At 37.7% G+C, this 19,860-nt stretch overlaps 1 protein-coding gene across 3 annotated transcripts in view; it reads left to right on the top strand.

Moving 5' to 3' along the window:
- RORA (RAR related orphan receptor A) overlaps nt 1–16,632 on the top strand; it is a 700,240-nt gene extending 683,608 nt beyond the window's left edge. For all 3 annotated transcript variants that reach the window (XM_026518610.4, XM_057306299.1, XM_026518612.4), the window contains 6 exons: nt 407–528; nt 2,018–2,150; nt 2,825–2,932; nt 4,399–4,509; nt 5,432–5,544; nt 7,174–16,632. In XM_026518610.4, coding sequence (XP_026374395.1) covers nt 407–528; nt 2,018–2,150; nt 2,825–2,932; nt 4,399–4,509; nt 5,432–5,544; nt 7,174–7,338 — 752 coding nt within the window. In that variant the 3' untranslated portion in view covers nt 7,339–16,632. The remainder of the gene's footprint in view (nt 1–406; nt 529–2,017; nt 2,151–2,824; nt 2,933–4,398; nt 4,510–5,431; nt 5,545–7,173) is intronic.
- The last annotated feature ends 3,228 nt before the right edge of the window (nt 16,633–19,860 follow it).

The following is a 19,860-nucleotide window of genomic DNA, read 5'->3' as shown; positions in this document are numbered from 1 at the left end:
TTCCTAATTTTTCAGGAGTAATCCTCCCCAGGTCAATGTACACAGCAGATGTGTCTTCATAAAAATGCCAAGAGGCTGTGTTGGTCATTTCCCACGCCTTCCCAGGCTAATAATTGTTCATCCCAGACATTGCTGTAAATCCACAGAAGAAGGTCAAGGTCAGGAGGGTCTTTGAAGTCACCAAGACTTATTGCAAAGTATTGGCTTTGCCTGTCCTTCATCCTCATGTTCCAAAATACAGAATAGTTCTAAATTGCTTATTTAAAAATGTAAAGATAATTAAAATTGGTTCAGCATGTTGCTTTGTACTTGTTACTTTTTAAACCAAATATCAAGCAGGGAAAACCCTGATTATCCAGAGAAGAGCTTGGCTTTTCATGTTCATGATCTCCTGTTTTCTCCTTAGAACACCTTGCACAGAATATATCTAAATCACATCTGGAAACTTGCCAATACTTGAGAGAAGAGCTCCAGCAGATAACGTGGCAGACCTTTCTGCAGGAGGAGATAGAGAGCTACCAAAACAAGGTATATACTCTGAAGATTTTTACCCAGGATTAGGGCAACACTGGGAAACGTGTTTATGCAGGAGATCTGTTGAAGAATACAAACAGACAGAGAATGAATGTCTTCATCAGATCTCCGCTTAAAATCTTTCTTCTAGAGATGATCATATACTTGGGCTTTGTCGTCTTAACTGAGGTGCAAGTGTGTGAAATTCCAGCAATAACAAACAAATTCTCTTGTGCCTGTGACTATATGCACATATCTCCTGCCATTTGGCTATGGGAGCTGGAGCAGTGGCCAAAAGCCTGAATGAATTGAGAGTTGTCCTTATATCACAGTGGACGATTTCAAGGTCTGGAAGGTGATGTAAAATCATCTCAGCTTCCTGCTTCCAGAGGTTTAGAGAATGTGTACAGAAAAAGGTGTAGAAGCTATTATCGTAACTCCAGTCTGAACCTAGCAATGTGAGGCTGACAAAGGGTACTGCTACTTGCCTTTTTCTTTACACACTGCTCAACAAGCCACCAGAATGGAAGGGCAAGGCTGGAGAAGGGGAAGTTTCAGTTACCCATTCGGCCTTGGTAAAGGGAAATGCTGTTTTTTTCCCCCAATAATTATTAAGATGTAGGCCTAGGAAGGGCGACAGACATTATTCAGGTTAATCCCTTCATTTTACATGTGAGGAGATCAGCATCCTTGGCATATGGCAGGAGAGTGAAAATATCAGGACTAGACCATGACTCCTGGCTCCTAATTTCCTTCACCCCATCCTATTGGTGGAAACAGTCTTGAAGTAAGATCCATGTCCCCTATAACTAAATTAAGGAGTGGGTATACAAACGCAATTAAACAGAACAGGCAACACGTCACTTCGTTTGCCTTTGAGATAGCAGATAACACCAGCAGCCAGCCAGTGTTGTTAGAGCGGGAAACCAGAAAGCAGTAAGAAACAGCAAGGCGTGTGAAATGGGATTCTGAGTCAGAGATGCTGGCATTTGAATCCCAGCTCCAACCCCTCCTAGCTGTGAAACCTCGAAGAGAATTTATGTCCATTTATGGAAAATGGGAAAATGAAACAAGACACGGATGTCATACAGCATCTGGCTCAAAGCAGGTGCACAATAAGTGTAATTGACTCCCCTTCTCTTCCTTTCCGCCAGTCAAGTGGTGTTAAATTCCCCAAGGTAAGATAATTGCTCAGAAGAAGATCCTACTTTGCTGCCCTCCGAAGCCCAAGGGGAAAGCGGTGCCATGTGGCACTCTTCTGACTCATGTTCTCACCTGCTCATAACATCCCCCTGTCCCTTTGCCACCAAAATGGTAACAGAGGAATCGGAGGAGACCAAAAGGGACTTGGAAGCAATCATTATAACCCAAACATTAATTTTTAATCCTCTAGCTTTTTAAAATCCATTTCCAAAGAAGGCTGTGCTACAAAATAGGGACAGTTAGAGCACTCGTGTCCGGGATGCGGGCGGCCGTGTGTGTCACGTGCTTTGCTTCTCCACAGCAGCGGGAGGTGATGTGGCAGTTGTGTGCCATCAAAATCACGGAAGCTATACAGTACGTGGTGGAGTTTGCCAAACGCATTGACGGATTTATGGAACTGTGTCAAAATGATCAGATTGTGCTTCTCAAAGCAGGTATGTGCTTCGCAAGTGAATTTTGAGATCTCTTCCTAACCTGCTTTCACCCGCCTATTCAAGAAGTGCTTGGTAAGGAAGGTGTCGGGGACAGTTTTTCCCCAACGATAATAGCTCGGGTTTCTTCTCGCAGAAACTGAGTCCTTTTTAAAGGTTTTTGAGCTATCTGCGGGACACATGCCCTCCATTTTGCTTCTCCTCGGAGTGAAACGATTAATTCGAAGGACACCCACATTCCCCCATCTTACCATCCCCTGTGTTTTGTTTCTACCACTCCAGACCCTCGGGAGGGTCACAGTAAGTTGTTAGGAACGTTATTTGTGGAACTCACAGGGACACCCCTGGTTTCTTGGTTTGTTTTAATAAATATGAATCAATACATTTTCCTGGCGACTCTGAGACTCTATCGCGAGACAGAAGAATGCCAGAGAAGTAATTTGTAAGCCCGTCCCTCTTCAGGAATACAGGCCTTAGTTAGGTTCAGCATCAATCTTTAATTACCCTAGGGAACTGTGCCCCTTTAAATAGAGAGCCGGCGGGACTGAGAGCCACTGGCCACGCGCCATACGGCCCCCACTGCGCCCAATCAGAAAGGGGTCCCTACAGTAGTGCCTTCGCAATAGATAAATATTCACCACGATAAGATAATCCGCACCATTTCTGTCTTCGCTCAGGTTCTCTAGAGGTGGTGTTTATCAGAATGTGCCGTGCCTTCGACTCTCAGAACAACACCGTGTACTTTGATGGGAAATATGCTAGCCCCGATGTCTTCAAATCCTTGGGTAAGGAAATCTGGGTGCTCTGTCTTTAAATCAGGGCCGTAGGAAAATGGGGGAGCCCTGCCAAACAGCTTAATGCACAAAACGGAAACTGTTATTTGGAAACAAAAATTAAAGGATTTTATGCTTGTGTTACTTTATAATCACTGATAATTCACACAGCTCAAACGGTTTTTGTCTATAGAACATTGAAAGGTTTAGCGTTTCGTTTTACCTAGTCTGTAATCGAAGAAATGTATATTGTCTAACCTTTCAGTTCCCTTGCAGATTTTAAGAACCAGATTTTCATAGGATAAATAATTCAAATAAACTAGAGGATGTGATTTCATACATAAAATCAAGCAAAGAGCTAAATGTCTGCCCTTCTGTAGTCCTCAAATAACATCCATTAATAAGAATAAAATGTAGATATCAAAGAAATAAAGTATAGCTAAGTGAAACTGACATATACTATAAAAATTCTTTTGGATTCCTATAATTTAAATAAAGTGGGATATAATCACTAAGAAGAATGAAACAGTATCCAAGATAAAGTTGCTAAGTGATTTTAAAAACAGTTAAATGACAGAATGTCTGTATACTTTAGGAAAGCTCATTGCCATTTAAATACGTATACATAATATGCAAATCTGAGAGAGTAGACACCAAACTTAACCAATCTTTTTTTTAGTATTTTATTTATTTATTTGAGAGAGAGAGTGCATGAATACACAGTGGGGAGAAGCAGAGGGAGAGGGAGAAAAAGACTCCCTGCTGAGGTGGGAGCCCGATGGGGCTTGATCCCACAACCCTGAGATCATGACCTGAGCTAAAGGCAGACACTTCACCAGCTGAGCCACCCAGGCACCCCCAAACTTAACCAATCTTTTGAGGATGGATTATTATTTTATGGGACTTTCGCATTCTATGTTTTCAGTTCTATAATAGCCGTAACGATTTTACTACCATACTGTGTCGTTTGCTATCATTTTTAAGGGTGCTTAGATTAAATAGAGTAGAAAACAAAAAAAATCAGTGAATGTAACATCTCAGTTGCATTGTAGCTGTTCGACTCTGTTGTTTAAGATTGTGGGTCCTGAAGTCAGGCAGCCTGGCTTTGAATTTCAGGCTGTTCCTTTCTACCTGTATAAACTTAAATAATTTTTCTCTCCAAATCTGTTCACTCACCTCTAAAATGGGAAGAAGAAGAAGAATACTAAGGTGTTGTGAAGCAATAAGGTGCCCAAAGGTGGTACCTAATAACGTGCTAGCCTTGCAACAGATTTCATTCTCATTATTTGAATGGTTAGGATGGTGGTGAGAGTGATGATGGCTAAACAGATTTTTCTTTTAAGATTTCAAACTGTTAAACTGTAGAAATGTTATTACTGTCCCTTTGGATCTTCAGCTCCTAGATCCCTCTTCACCTTATTCCATATTTTTCTCCAAGGATAATAACCAAAATCTTAAACTGTCTTTAACTTTGGCAGGTTGTGAAGACTTTATTAGCTTTGTATTTGAATTTGGGAAGAGTTTATGTTCTATGCACCTGACTGAAGATGAAATTGCATTATTTTCTGCATTTGTACTAATGTCAGCAGGTGAGATAACCAAATAACAATGAAATGGTTTAAAAGTTGTCCAGGTAAAGAATTCTTACAAAGTATGTAAGTCGTAACAGCTATCGAATATTCAGGTGCCTACCAAGGGACGTTGCCACCCTTATTAAATCTAATTTTAAGTTTTATCAAACAGCAAGACCCCCTCCCCCACACACATACGTGTACCTGTTTAAGACCTCATGCCATTCTGCTAAAATCTTAAGAAATGAGAATTGAGTAAAACCCAGGCCACAGTTAACCTCCGGATATCACGAGAAATGCTCTGGCAGAGTATGGTTGCCCTTCTTAACACAAATCTCCAAGATGACGTGGTTTTTAAGACGTACTACTTTTTCTTAAGATTCATTTGGTTGTCATCCACAAGTTTATCTCAGTTTAATCTATGTTTTCAACTAGTTCTGCCTCCTGGGGATAATCTGTTTTGCAAATTCACTGTCTTCTGTTTGGAATTCTTACACACGAAGACTGAATTAACAACCCTTAAGTCACTTGGAAGGCTCCTGACAATTTTAGTTGCCTTGGATTATACGGCAATTTTCATATTTGCCAGAAAGGCTAGCAGGATTGCTATGAGTATTTCAACCAGAAATGTAATTAATAGATTTGAGCATCCCTGGTGGTTTCGTCTGCCCTTGTGTATGGCCTTAGATTTAAATGGATATGCTTTTGGAAGGAGAGGACTCTCCCCTCCTTTACGTATCAGTAAATATGGAAAGCTTCCCCACTCTATCATAGATAGTTTTCCACTTCTTTGGGAGCAAATTTTGAAGAAGGCGTAAAACTGGCCTGTTCTCCAGTTCCGCGTTGTGGCGTAAGAATCTGTGTCTGAGAGTCTGGAGGAATTGGGGTGTCCCAGTGCCACATAGGAGAAGTACTAAGAAGTATCGGTTTTCATGTTTAGATCGCTCGTGGCTGCAGGAAAAGGTAAAAATTGAAAAACTGCAACAGAAAATTCAGCTAGCTCTTCAACACGTCCTGCAGAAGAATCACCGAGAAGATGGAATCCTAACAAAGGTAAGAGGGAAAGGTGTCCGGTTGGCATAGCCTGAACTAGCCCTTGCCACAGGTCTTGCTGCCAGCCATCCTTACAAGTCCTCTTACCAGCCCCCAGAAGTATCCGTAAGCAATGGGCTATTGAAAAGAAAGAAATATCTCCATTTCAGAAAACTTGGTTAAGCCAAAATTCAGATTAAGTTTTACTTACTACCATTGGTTGTGAAGTGTCCCGCAATAATAGGGCAATGGTAGAATTTTTTTTTAAGCATTAATACATTCTGGAAGTCCTCCTCCTATTCCGTCTAAGTTGTGCATAAAACAGAGTTAATGTTCTGCATTGATATAAATTAGAGAAAGAATCTTTGAATTTAGAAGGAGGAAGTTGTAAAGGACTGAAACAAGCAGGATAATCACATATTCTAATATTAGTTCTATTTCCATTACCTTCATTAGTAATCAAACAGAAAGTGACTTTTGTATTTTCTTCATCAATTTCCCAATACTACCCTGTATTCAAAGCATAAGGCTTCATTTTTGCTAATTATTACCTTTTGCAATAAAAACATAATTAGGATGTCAATTTAAAATATGCTAATATTCTTCAGTGCTAGTGCTGGTGATATGTATTTGGTCTTCGAAAAATCAACCCTATTCTTTCTTAGACTATTTTATGTGTTTTGTTGTTCAAGAAGATTGATTTGAGAGGTTTGGGTTTCTCTTCCTGCTTTCTTTTCTTTTCTTCTGATAGCTAGGTTAGGTCAGAGAGGGGGAGTTGGAGGTTAATTGCTGTTCTGTTTTTATTTTGCACCCATTCAATGAGAGACTGAGGCAGGAATGGAAAACAGAAGAACTCTCCAGACCCTTACCTTCTTCTCCATCCTCTTGGCCCCATGCGAGGGTACAATTCATTTCTTTCGTTACAGAGAGCACGTAACACGTGAACAAGATCTGTCAAGTATGTTTCTTAGAGAGGATTATTCTGGTTGAAATAATACAACATTTGTACAGTGCTTTGGAGTTTAAAAAGCATTGTTTCAAGCTGTTATTGTCTTCAACTGGTAAATGGTCAATGGTGAGACTTCCATCCAGGCCTTCTGACTATTCTTTCTTCTGAGCTTTTACTCAGACCCAGAATTGGTTTGTCCAGGCAAAGGTCTTCCCAAGAAGAAACTTGTTGTTGGAGTTGGCTGTACTGGTTCTGCAGAAAATATGTAGGGGGCGCCATCGTCTCCAGCTGCAGTGACCTCACCTGCCCATGCCTGCCTCCTTGTCCTCTTCTCTGTCACCAGATGTCTTCTTTCTCCACAGTGGTGGAGAGCAGGGTTGGGGATGGGAGAGCAGAAAGCATGTTGGAATAGGAGAAGGAGGTGAGAGGCTTGGGTTCTCATCTCAGCTGTGCCACTTTTGCTCACGAACATCTTTTCAGGTTATTATATTATTTGCCTTCAAAATTGCATTTAATGTTTACCTGGTATTCTATGATATGCCTAAATTTGTTTTTACTGGTCTTCCTCCTTGGAAGAACATGTAAGCCGCTTCGAGTGTGTTTCACCTTTGTAAACAATGTTGTAAAGGTCATCCAGATTCCCTGATGTTTGATGCTCATGTCTGTTCTCTCCTCACAACGTGTCCTTTCTTCGCTTACAGTTAATATGCAAGGTGTCTACATTAAGAGCCCTATGTGGACGGCATACAGAAAAGCTAATGGCATTTAAAGCAATATACCCAGACATTGTGCGACTTCATTTTCCTCCGTTATACAAGGAGTTGTTCACTTCAGAATTTGAGCCAGCAATGCAAATTGATGGGTAAATGTATCACCTGAGCACTTCTCGAATGGCTGAAGTACAAAACATGAAAAACAACAACAGCAAAATTAACCGAGACACTTTATATGGCCCTGCACAGACCTGGAGCGCCAACACACTGCACATCTTTTGGTGATCGGGGTCAGGCAAAGGAGGGGAAACAATGAAAACAAATAAAAGTTGAACTTGTTTTTCTCATACATATGATTTCCATTATGCCTACAGATATGGACCCTTTTTCTGTCTCAACTTCTTGATCGTTGACCTCTGTTTACAACTGAAGGAGGGTACTCAAGTCGGAGGATTTCCTTTTCTTGTAGCTCACTGCCCACAGACTTTCTGCAGAGTCACCAATCTGTCGGTAACAACAGAGAGCCCAGCAATAATCGGTGCCTGGTGTGCATAGCGGAGGTGGCGGCATGACTTTGCACAACTTGCTCTTTGTTTCATGAAGGAAGTTTTTATTTTTTTCACCGATTATTGCCAGTCCGCAGGATGGCACGAAAAGGGTCCATAGCACTAGCAACAATAGCATTATAATATATTACAGGGTAAATGGGCATGAAGACTATATATAGCTAAAAGAGATATTGTTTATATATTGTTTTAATTAATATAAAATGTAGTTACTGGTGTAGCTTTTCCTGTTGAATTGATAAGGCACTTTCATTTTGCACCTTTTTCTTTAAATGAAATGCTAGCGTGTTCACTGTCGTGTCGCATGTGCACCAGAAACACAAGTTTAACTGAGAAGGCTTGGAAGGTACGTCAGGAGGTATTTATGCTGCTGTTTACAAATTACTTTGAAAAGACTGGCTGGTCATATCTAGAAATCATAATGTGGATTATTACTTTTTTTTTTTTTTTTTACACTTCATTCAGAATTAGAAAAGGAACTCTCCCTACATTATACTTTGCTTTTTGGTAAGTTTAAGGATGGATGTGTTTATGCTTCATACAAAAGTGAATGATCGATTGGTGCTATGGATTTATACCATCATGCACGTTATTTTTAAAAAGCTTTTTTAAATGCCACCTCATGGAGGCAGGGGAGGGAGGGGAGGCTTATTTCTCACAATTCGGTGGTTAAATGGACTCAGTCTCAACTTGGAATTCTTATGCTTTGAGAACAAATCAGTAACCCAAATATTTATTGGAATTCAGCTTTTATTATAAGAAGGACCCAAAGATTATATCTGGAGCAAACACACACTCCGCATGGGAGGACATGAAGCATTTACTTTGTGAATGATTATGTTCTTGGTATAATCTAAGAACCCTAAGCGTGTATCTCAGAGTGAACTAGCTTTAGACTAGCTGCCTCTAGATGCTATAATTCTAGAATATTGCTCTCCATATTTCACCGGCAATGGATAGAAGGGCAAGGGAGGTATGCAACACTGAACCAGTTTCTCTTATTTAAATATTAAATATTTTAAGCATTCAAAGTGAAGTTGATGCTAGCCGCAAACATTTACTTTTGTATTTATCTTCACTAGAAAACTGTGGACTGTAATTTATTTTATTAAATATTTAGAAGATTGTTTGGCTTTTGTGTTCAGGTGAGAAATATTGAATGTTTTTGTTTCATTTCATGTTCGGGTTTTTTTTTTATTATTATTTTAATAATTCCCAGTAGGGGAAGGGAAAATGAACAGTCTGATATACAAGTGTGCATATTTTAAAAGGAAGTGCCCTTTGGAAATGTAGGCCTTTAGACGTTGATTTTAGTCAGTCCGGGTGGGATTCAAACTTCTGGTCTGACAGGAAAGACCATGTTAAAACAGAGAAGGGAACATCTTCCCGTAGCATAAAGGTGGGGGTTTCCAGGCAGCCCTTTATAGCAGAGAAAATGTCTCTCCCACCAGGGTCCTCCTGAATCTTCCCTAGGAATTGTGACTCCTGATGTCATATGGATCACAGCTCGGGCTTCCCAGAGCCCTTTACTTTGGCTTTAACTCCGACTGATTTTCTGACTTGTTTCCTGAGGGATTTGGAAAAGAGGAAGGAATTATTCACACAGAAGTGTGTATGAAGCCTAAATAACATCTTAATTTTTTTTCAAAAATATAGTAAGGGTTTAACCATAAATAGAAGACGAGAGTAATATTTACTTAAATTTCTTACAAGTATATTAAACTTTATGTAAGTGTTTATATAGAGAGGTTAACTATCAGCATATAGTATTTATATTTGGGCAAGAAGGGTTAAATCAAATTTTTAATTTAAATAAGCATAGTTTCTTTAAAGATCAATAGTATTTATACTCTGAAAAGAGTACCAAGCTTAGTTCAGTTATTTATTTGTCCATTTTTTTTTTCCTATTGTTTCTCCTGGGGGGGGGGATGGTGTGGGTTTTTGTTTTTTTTTTTTCGGTTTGACTTTTGTTTTTTGTTTTTTGTCATTCTGAGTCACTAAATTTGGGGATGGTTTTATTAAAGTATATTAACTTCTTTTTAACCAAAGCTTTCTGAATATGACCAGCCTCAGGTGCTAGCGCATTAAAGAGCAACTAAACCTAATTCCAGTGTCCATTTGTGAAGTGATAAGAGCTAACTGAACTTCTCTAAGGGTGAGAGAGAGAGCATAATGTTGAGCTTAAAAAATATTCCTTTTCCCAGAAAGGATTTTGCATGTACCAAATGCAAAAAAACGATGCTTAATCTCCGTAGTCGTCACGCCATGGTGACGTTGCTTTTAGAATAAACCAACGTACATTGACATGATGCTGCTACCAGGTCTTTCTGAAAGAAAAGCAAGGTGAGGACTTTAAGATTAAAATACATTGACAGCGTAGGGACAGAGCAGGGGAGACGTGCTCGGTGAACAGAGGGAACAACTATTATTTGGATCAAAGTTGGGATCTGAAGTCAAACAATAAATTCAGTTTAAAAAAAATGAAGTATAGAAAAGGATATGAAAAACTTGGCGTTTTTATTTTCTTCTTAGAGAAACACCTGTGCAATGACACAAACTACTTGGTGATACAGAACAATGATTGTTAAGAGTTCTTATAATTAAAGTTTCCTAAACGTAAATATCCAATAGTCTTTTGAAGATTGGAATCACATCATTGTCATCCCGGCTGCTGTAATGCCTTTTATACTGTTTTTTCAGAGAGGGTACCTAAGGCTTTTTGTACAAAGCCCGAATACCTTTGGTTACAATGGTGTCAGATGGTTGCATTATATTCTGAAGAACCTGGCCTTGGTCACAATGAAAACAAAAGTGCAGATGAAAGTGCTTTTTTTGGACAGTTTGCAAATTGTGTTAAAGCTATGGATTTTTTTTTTAAGTGTTCAGCATCCTAATTTGCGTTAAAGCTATGGATTTTTTAAAAAGTCTTCAGCATCCTAATTCACCCTTCCTAACTTAAGGAAAATATAACTTAAGACACTGCTTCTAAGTTTGGTTGTTCTTTATAGTGTGGATACCCAGATCTCTGTGAGCGTATGGGGGTGGGCTGAGGGCCAGGTGAGGAGGGAGTGTGTGTGTGTGTGTGTGTGTGTGTGTGTGTGTGTGTGGTTTTTGTGTGTATGATGTGCGTGTGTCGGACCGCTTCTAGGCTACTAAGTGTCAATGGAAAAGAAAATGTATTCAAAATACTTAAATCAAAACTAGAAGATGGGAAAAAAAAGATTTATTCTATACAAAGCCTTGTCTGGACCACTTTAGAGAGACTTCTATTTTTTTAACCCTTCTATAAATATTTGATGGCACTTGAAATATTCCTGCAATAAAATGTGATTTGTGTAAAGAAAAAAAATGATTTTGTAATGTGAAACAAAGAAAGAAAGTAATGTAATTTTCTAAAAAAAAAAATACAAACAAACAAACTTTGTATTATTTTCTTGATGGAATTTGTCTATCTGTCTTTGGAAAACTTTTTATTTCATTGAATGTGCCATAGTAGAAATATGTGTTTTTCGTTTTAGACTAAGGACTAGCTGTTTGTGTTCCGACATTCCAAAATGCAAAACAACCTAGTAGAATCTTTAATGAAAAGGTTTAAGTAGGATGTAAGCTTCTCTCATTGTTGCTTTTTTGCACATGTTCTTCATTCCTCTCTAGTGCAATATGTACATAGAGCACTTGCGGGTGTACCTTGATCCCTCAGGGAAAAAATACATATTTGTACAGTTTGGGTTTTTTGGTTTTGGGGGGTATTTTTGGGTTTTTTTTGCCTTTTGTTTTTGGCTAAGGAATGTCGATCGAATCACTTGTTATTGTTGAGGGGCAGCCAGATAATAATCCTAAAGCCACTGTTTTCAAACATTGATTGTTTAAATCATGTGTCCTTCCAGTGCTATTATTTTAAGATAATAATAATAAAAAGTTATTTTCTGACAGTTCTTTGTGCTGATTGGTGAAAAAAAGAAAGGGTAAATAAGCACCTTATGATTGACTTACTGTGAATGACAATCCATCTTGATATCAACAATAGAAGCCCTATCACTTTGGAGTTGGGGTTAAGAGTCAGAAACAATGTGCTCAGGGATCTTCTAAAACTCTTCAAACAGGGTGGCCAGTACTACTGGGACAAATTGTGTTTTTTATTATTAATAATAGTGATAATAATACTATCCCTCAAGGCACAAGTGAACTGTGTAGAACTGCGTGTGTGTGTGTGTGTGTGTGTGTGTGTATAAACACTTCACTATCGTCTCATTTTGTTGAGTTCAAAACATATGTGTTCTTCAGTCTCGTGTGGTTAAAAACATTGAATAACTTCCAAAGCAGTATAAAGTTATGCCAGTATGTTCACAAGATAAATAGGCAGTATTCCAACAGAGAACATCACTTCAAGTGCAGGCCTACGTACTCCATTTACCTTCCTCTAAGAATTAAAATATTCATGATAAATATATTCATAGCATTGTATATTAGAAACCTTCCAATTCTACATGGTATGCAAAAAATTGTTTAAACCAGTAATGAGACGAGAGCCCTGCCTATCAGTGCGGTGAAAGAGGTGAAAGTTTGAACACATTTTGTCAAATACCAGCTAATAACTTATTTTCATTGTGTTCTCCTCTAGAAGCAAACCAAAAAAAATCCCTTTATGTAACACAGTTCTTTTACTTCTACGCATACAGTTTTCATCTGATGAATTAGTACAAGAGCTAACATTTAAAGACAGACAAAACCCACCCAGGTAACAGCACCACGACCCAGCTTTTAGGGTTACGTTTGACGTTTTTGCAATATAGCTTCGTTCTCATGTTTCCATGTATTTTCACAAGGTCAGTGAACCTCAGTATAACTGTTGGCTTTGATTCTTCCATACCTGGAATACACATTCAGAAGAAGCTTTTACATATTTTCTTACTACCATAGCAGAGTATAATTTGGGAAAACTTTCCATGTCATTTAGATGAAAAAGAAACTTTGACCTTGTTACTTTTGTAATAAAGACTATGGAATATGGCAGAAATCTCTTTCTCTCTCCACCTATACACACACACACACACACACACACACACACACACACACACTCACATACATATGCATATATACATACACACACACACAGGTTATTGACATTTTCACATACTGTAACGTGTGATTGCCACGTCTTACTTATAAAGATATGTACGACAGAACCCTATAAAAACAACTTTATACTGTGGACCAGATTAACAAAAATATAAATGCAACTGTAAATCTTGATCTATTGCTAATAGTCTGTGATGCAAGTCTTCATTCTATCCCTAAACACTAGTATCATTAAAGAGGTTCCACCAGATTTGATTAAAGAGGCCTTCCTATTATTGTTTATTCTTAAGATATGAGAAGGCTGACGACAGTGGCTTTACAAAGCAATCGGTTTCTCTTCTGGGTCAGTTGCTTGTTTGTGTAAGTAAGATCAGTTTTGTCAGGTTCTCAGAATAATTTTTAAAGTAATCCAGAAGCCTGGCTTTATACCAAGGAAAAATCATAGGTGGAGGGATCTCCGTGTTTAACCAGACCTTCAGATCTTAGAGCAATAAACACATTCATTCAGTCATTTACTTATTTATAAATGAATGACAGAATATTCAATCCAAATAAACACAATGTTTTCTCCGCAATGCAATATAACATGGAGTCTTGTGTTAGGAAAGTGAATATGAATATTTTAAATAGTTGCCTATAGAATCCGTGTTTGCTGTTTACATTTAGTGTGTCTGCCACATTTTCTTTCACTTTTGTCCTTCTCAGAACTAATGAAAGACAGCTTGCTATTAGGTTTGACACACTGCACACACCATTATGTTGTTTTCTAAGAGCAACTAAATTCTCTCTAGCGTCCCGTGTGTTTCCTTTCTCCCTCATTAGTACTTTAATGTGGATGAAACTATTTCTAGGAACTTGGTCATTATTGAACAGATTGCATATGTAAATGCAGATAATTCTTGAGCAATACAGTGAATATGATTTCACACACACACGAAAAAAATCCGTATGTACTGTACACATCTTCCTAAATCCAAAATTCTCTTATCCACAGTGGTTTGAAATCTTATACAAAACAGTGGTAAATTTTTAAACATTAGGACATTAGCTGGCTGCTTCTTTAAATGTACCTGTGTCGTCTGCCTGCTCCTTTTGTGGAGATGCGTTTTTGTATTGGATGTTTGGGCCAATGGGAGGCTTCAAGCGACAACATATTTTCCCAGTTTAAATATATTTAACATAAGACAAACCCCAGACAAGGCTTTTAATATGTATAAAGAACTGCAGTGTTAGGTGGTTTATTTGCAAACCGTTTTCAATGTTGTCCATTTTTATGGCACCTTTAACAATATTCTTGTTTCCAAAGTACAAAAAAAAAAATAGGTTAAATAATCTAGCCATAACTGAATGTCAAGCAATAAAACAAATGACTTTTGTGCATAGACTTAAAAAAATACAAATTTTAGACATCTGCATGTAAATGCAATCTCTTGTTTACTGCTTTCTTCAACTTGAGCAATTGATTCCTTATTTACTATTAACTTAAGAACTTGTAATGGCCTGTAAACATTTTCTCTCTTACTCTTCTTTCAAATTTACCTTTGACCCTGCTTTTAAGTCATAATATTTAATGTTGTTCTGCACATCTCTATACAGTTAACTTTTTGGCTTTCATTCTGTATAGATAAGAAAATGTTATATTATAAACAGCCTACTCAGTGCAAATATTTATCTGTTTATCAAATCCACAATATGCTGTATAATACTGGTTTTACTATATAATCTATTTTAGACATAGCTGTTTAGAACTAGAGTGTGCTATTTTTGTGTTTTTCTGATGTGTGGTGCTAGATAAGTTACTTTTGTGAACAAAAAAAATCCCTTTTATTCCTAGACAATACCACCTTTGGGTCTTGTTAATTTCACTGAGTATAACTATATATTTGTATATATATACATATATATATATCTACCTGTTCCCAACTGGCAGCTGTATCAGAGTGCTGGATTTGGGACGTGCTTTTCTCTTTAAATACATAATATCATGATATAAATTATTCTAGAGTGTATTTAATTAGGATAAAATTACTTCCTTAGTATGGATATTTGACATCTATAGGGTGAATTTGTTTATAAATATGGATATATGAAAACTTCTTAGCATTTACTTTATCTTTGCTACTTGGCTTTATACCGTATCTCCTGAGCTGAGAAATAATTTGCCAGGCCTTCAAGATCCTAAAGAAACACTCTAGTTTAATGGAGTAATATTTTTTTTCTTACTAAGGAATTATATTATTGGCACCTGACAGAGTTGTGTACTTAGCTCCTATTATAGATAATAGGCATTTATATAAAATATCCTTGGTGGCCTGATGGCAGAATAAACCTTTCCCCTCCTACCTGAGCCATGAGAAGCATGGAGACATCCACTGTCATGGCAGAACATGGGCCATAAGTCAAATTTGACAAAGGACATTCTGTTTCAATATGACCTCAACCAGTTCCATGAACTGAGTGAAAGACCTTCATTTTAAAAGTCTTTTAACAATGAGCTTAAACTCTTTCACCTATCCTCCCCAGACCTATTGGCGTTGTTAAAAATCAAAGTATATCAAATATCTAACTAAGGATGTAGTTAACCTTATTAAATATTGATTAGAATTGTTCTGTAATATTACTGAATTTGTAAGATCTTTAGCAAAGATTTTTGAGCAATTTATAAATATAGAGCAAATGTTTCTGTTTACTGCACTTTTTGTAATTGAAGGTGATAAATTCTCAAGCCATGGTTATTGGCTTCCATGCACTGCATATTTACCCACAACTCTAGACATTTTCCATTTTTATGGAAGAGTTGCTCTTACCTTAATTAGAAATGCAATCATGTGGTTAATGAGAGCGAATGCTAATAGTTAACCTTTTAAAGTGAATTGGCTACAGTTTAGGGAGAAATCTCTTTTACTACAAATCACGTCATTCCTTTTTGCTTCACTTGGAGATGAAACCTGTTGTTTTGGTTTTTGTTTTTTAAGCACCATTTAGTCTCCTAAACTTCCTGAGAATAGAGATTGTATCTCTTCATGTCTACACAATGGTCAGCACATGTCAGCATCTGATAATTGTTAAATGACAAGTGTGCCCAAATTAAAAATTTTTTCCCAGGATTTTGTGTGTGTGTGTGTGTGGTAAATTTATAAAGTATGTCAAGCCTTATGGTTAACACTTTCTTCCACAACCAAGTATTAAAGCCACATTTAAAAAGACCACATGAAATGCTGATTCTAATTGTGTGTAGGTCTTGAAGATTAAGCACACAAATTTCACAAAACTCTGTGAGTAACGAACTCAGCCTTCTGTAAATATACATGCAAGTTTGGAAACAGTAATACTGTACCTATAAATATATGCTGTCTGTTTTGTGTACAGTATGTAAAAACTCCTTTTCTGCCACACTAAAAATGCAAGCCATTTATGGGAACCCTAAAATAGTATCGTACTAAAACTTTGCTAATGATCTTTATTAGAGCTTTGTCCAACTTTTCACTTACATTGGGTTTTCTTTTCAATTCACTCTTACAGTAGTCTGCTTCTTTCCAGCTGTTTGTTATTTTATTGAGTCCTCAATTTAAAAAAAAATATTTTGATTCATTTTGTAAATACAAGCTGTAAAAAAAAAGAGAGATTTAATGTTGTCTTTTAAATACTCCGATTTTCATTCTAATATGAATGTTGTTATATTGTACTTAGAAACTGTACCTTTAATATTACATTACCTTTATTAAAAGTGCATTGAACACATCAATTTTAGATGTGCTTTATGTACTGTTATCCTATAATAAAACTTCAGCTTCTAATGGAACACTTGTCTTGTTTTTATTGTTTTTTCTCGGTTATTGGGTTGCTTGTACATAGTTTTCTGGCTCACATTTTGTCTCCCGAAAATGGGCTAGTAGAACCTTGCTACTCAAAGTGTGGTCCACAAATCAGTAGCACTGACATCACCTACAACCTTGACCTTATTAGAAATGCAGAATTCTGGACACCTTCCCAGACCTTCTAAATCAGAATCTGCATTTTTATAAGATCCCCAAGTGACTGGTTTGCATACTAAAGTTTGGGAAGTACTGATCTGTAGTACGGTCCTTTCTAAAATATAATTCATTTCCGTTTGCTGAGGGAAAAATGTATAGAAGAATCAAGCTATCCTTTGGATCAGAGAAGTCAAAGAAAGAAATTTTAACTTGTGAGATAATATCTGTTGATTGGTCATAGCCACCAGAAATGCAGAACTGAGGATTCTCAGGCTGCTTGCTGTCTCAAAGAAGGATGCCATGACTGATGAGTGGTATCTGCCCTGATATATGGGAGGGGAGAAATCCGGAATGCATGCCATACTTTGTAAAATTTGCTTTGGAAATCATTAAAATGGGAAGTCAGGAGTGATGCCAAAGACTTTAACAAATCTGACTTTACCTGAGCTGTCTTTGCCCTACCGCACCCAGCCCAACCACCTCTTGAGTGGATTTTATAGGAGTAAACTAATAGATTCACAATCAGCTAAGTATCACACTATTTTAATGATGCAAAACACCTCATCATAAATTATTTTGAAAGTAATGTCAAGGACATCCAAATTGTAAAATACCTTGAAGTCAGAATAAAGGCAACTGAGTTGGCATTTTCCTCCACATTCATACTATAATAACTAAGTGTCTCTCGCACTCAGTAAAATAAATATGTGAGCTGATCCCAAAAGTTGCTTCATGTGACAGCCCCTAATTCTGCTTTTATTTCCAACTGCCTCAGAGAAGAGGAAGAATGAGATTATGCATGTGAAATATTTGTAGATTGTCAAGTTCTATATAATTATAAATATCTACCACCTTCCAGTACCTCAGGAAATTGGGAATTAACGGAAATAGTGGAGTTCAAGTTATAAACTCTGTCACCTCCAGGCCTTTGGCCAAACCCATGCCTAAGCTTCTTCTGATAAAAACAATGGTTTACTCTCACCTCTCCATGCTGGACTAACTTGCCCAGCTTCAAGAGGGATACTGTAACTGGAGCATAAGAGGGATTTCTCACCATTCTGTATATAATGATCTCATGGGAGAAATAGAAAGGAAAACAAATGTCAGGTTAATAACGTCTTGGGGAAAAGCAAAAGCAATAATCACAGTAAGACCTGACCACAGTATGTCTTGGTTGGTATTGTTACTACTAAGCTTTGTCTCATGAGGCAAGATCAGTGTAGCCCCCCCAAAATTAGACATCCACTTTTAAAGTGCCCTTGGATCAAATGGACCAGTGCAGAGCAGGCCTTGGCTTCTCGCGACAGGTCTGTGAAAAGACCATGTGCTGAGGAGGGTAACTGCTGAGGTGCTGAGATGCAGCTGGGCATATTCATGTTCCCTTCTGAACAAGAGACTGGAGATGGGGCCCCCTACTGTTCAAAGCCATGGTCTAAAAGAGACCTTTTATCATATAAGTCACCAGAGACAAGAAGAATAAAAACATTCTTTCCTAAGAGATTTCAGGCACACGGGAGGAAGCAGGGAATTTTTGTTAAGAGAACACTCCTGGGTCCCAAAAAGAGTCTTATTAATGGATCTTCAACTTTTCTTCAGGCAAGCCTAGACTCTCAATATTGGCAGAAGCCTACTCCTAAATTAACAGGCACTCTGTAATGTCACTGTACCACTAGTTGTGAGCTGGAGAAAAGGCCCTTTTTAATTTTCTAATGTCATTTATTTCTGATGTCGGAAAGAGATGAACTAGCCTTAATACATTGACTTTGCCTCTGGATTTTTTTCTCCTCAGGAAGGGGACTATTGCCTCCAGTACAATACGGTCATGTCTCAGCAATCCACTTATTGTTTATCCACTTGATGGGCTTCTCAAACAACATTTTTAATTCCAGGATGACCTCCTCTTTTTGTGGGGGAGAAGTTGCTTCAACTATTAATTGTTCTGTGCTTAGAGAACAAAAACTAAATTTAAGATTAGCCTCACCCAAAATTGTGATAGTAACCTCCTAACAAATCTCACATCCACCTTTTCTATCACTCTTTCTTTACCCCTCCAGTAAAATACATACTGTATTCTAGAGGCAAATCTAAAGAATTGCTTGCTTATCTTACTTGAAATGATCTCTTCGGTCATCAGCCTCTCTCTGTGGGAGAGTTAGAGGCTCCCTATAAAAGACCAGCATTCAGATGAACAGTTAGTTCTGGTTTGTCTTGGTTTCTTTGCTTTAGTTCAGGGACCATGTAATACAGAACACTATGAAATTTACTTCACAAAATATCATCTTCTGAGTGGAAAAATTTTTGAGCATGTTAGTCGTTCTCCTCTGAAACAGGATAGCCTGGGCCAGAGCCTTATGCTGGTTTTCAGGAGTAATGATAATTCCCTCCCCACATGAAAATACATTTATTGCTGAAAAGCCAGGTTTGAACAAACTACCGTTGGCAACAGTATTTCCCCTAATGGCTCTGAATCAACTCCTAGATCGAAACCTCTTTCCTAGAGAACTATTTCTGGATTCTCACTTTGAGAGGACCTTATGGACGACCGGACGTTCATGAAGCAATTCCCCGAGTGAAGTAGTTGCCACACAATAAACTCTCCATGGCTAAGTTCATCCCAGATCAGGCGGAGGAAGCTCATTAGCTGAAGGGGAGGAAAATGACTCGGTACTAATAAAAAAAATAGATGATCATGTGTATTTCTCTCTCTTGACCTGGTCCACAAGAAGAAAGACCCATCTGGAAGCAACTGTAATAACTTTACTTCACCAGGTGGTTGCCGTTTTAAGAGTTCTTTTTGAAATTTGGTTCAATGAAACATTTTGTAAACTCAAAATAAGTACCTACTGTTATAAATTCCTTTAAAATGAAATTGATTTCTCATTCAACTTCCGTGTTTGTTTTTCAGTTTAGAAAGAATGGAAAATGAAATCCTTCTTCTGCCCCAAAATCGACCAAATAAAATGGTATAATCACTTTGGAAAACAGTTTGGTATGGTCTTGAAGAGTTAAACATAAATTTATATACAGTCCAACAATTCCACTCCTTGGTTTCTCAA

This window comes from Ursus arctos, unplaced genomic scaffold (assembly GCF_023065955.2).
Source record: "Ursus arctos isolate Adak ecotype North America unplaced genomic scaffold, UrsArc2.0 scaffold_36, whole genome shotgun sequence".
Lineage (NCBI taxonomy): Eukaryota > Metazoa > Chordata > Mammalia > Carnivora > Ursidae > Ursus > Ursus arctos.
The sequence above is the reverse complement of the archived record's forward strand: the minus strand, read 5'-3'. Positions and strand labels throughout refer to the sequence as shown.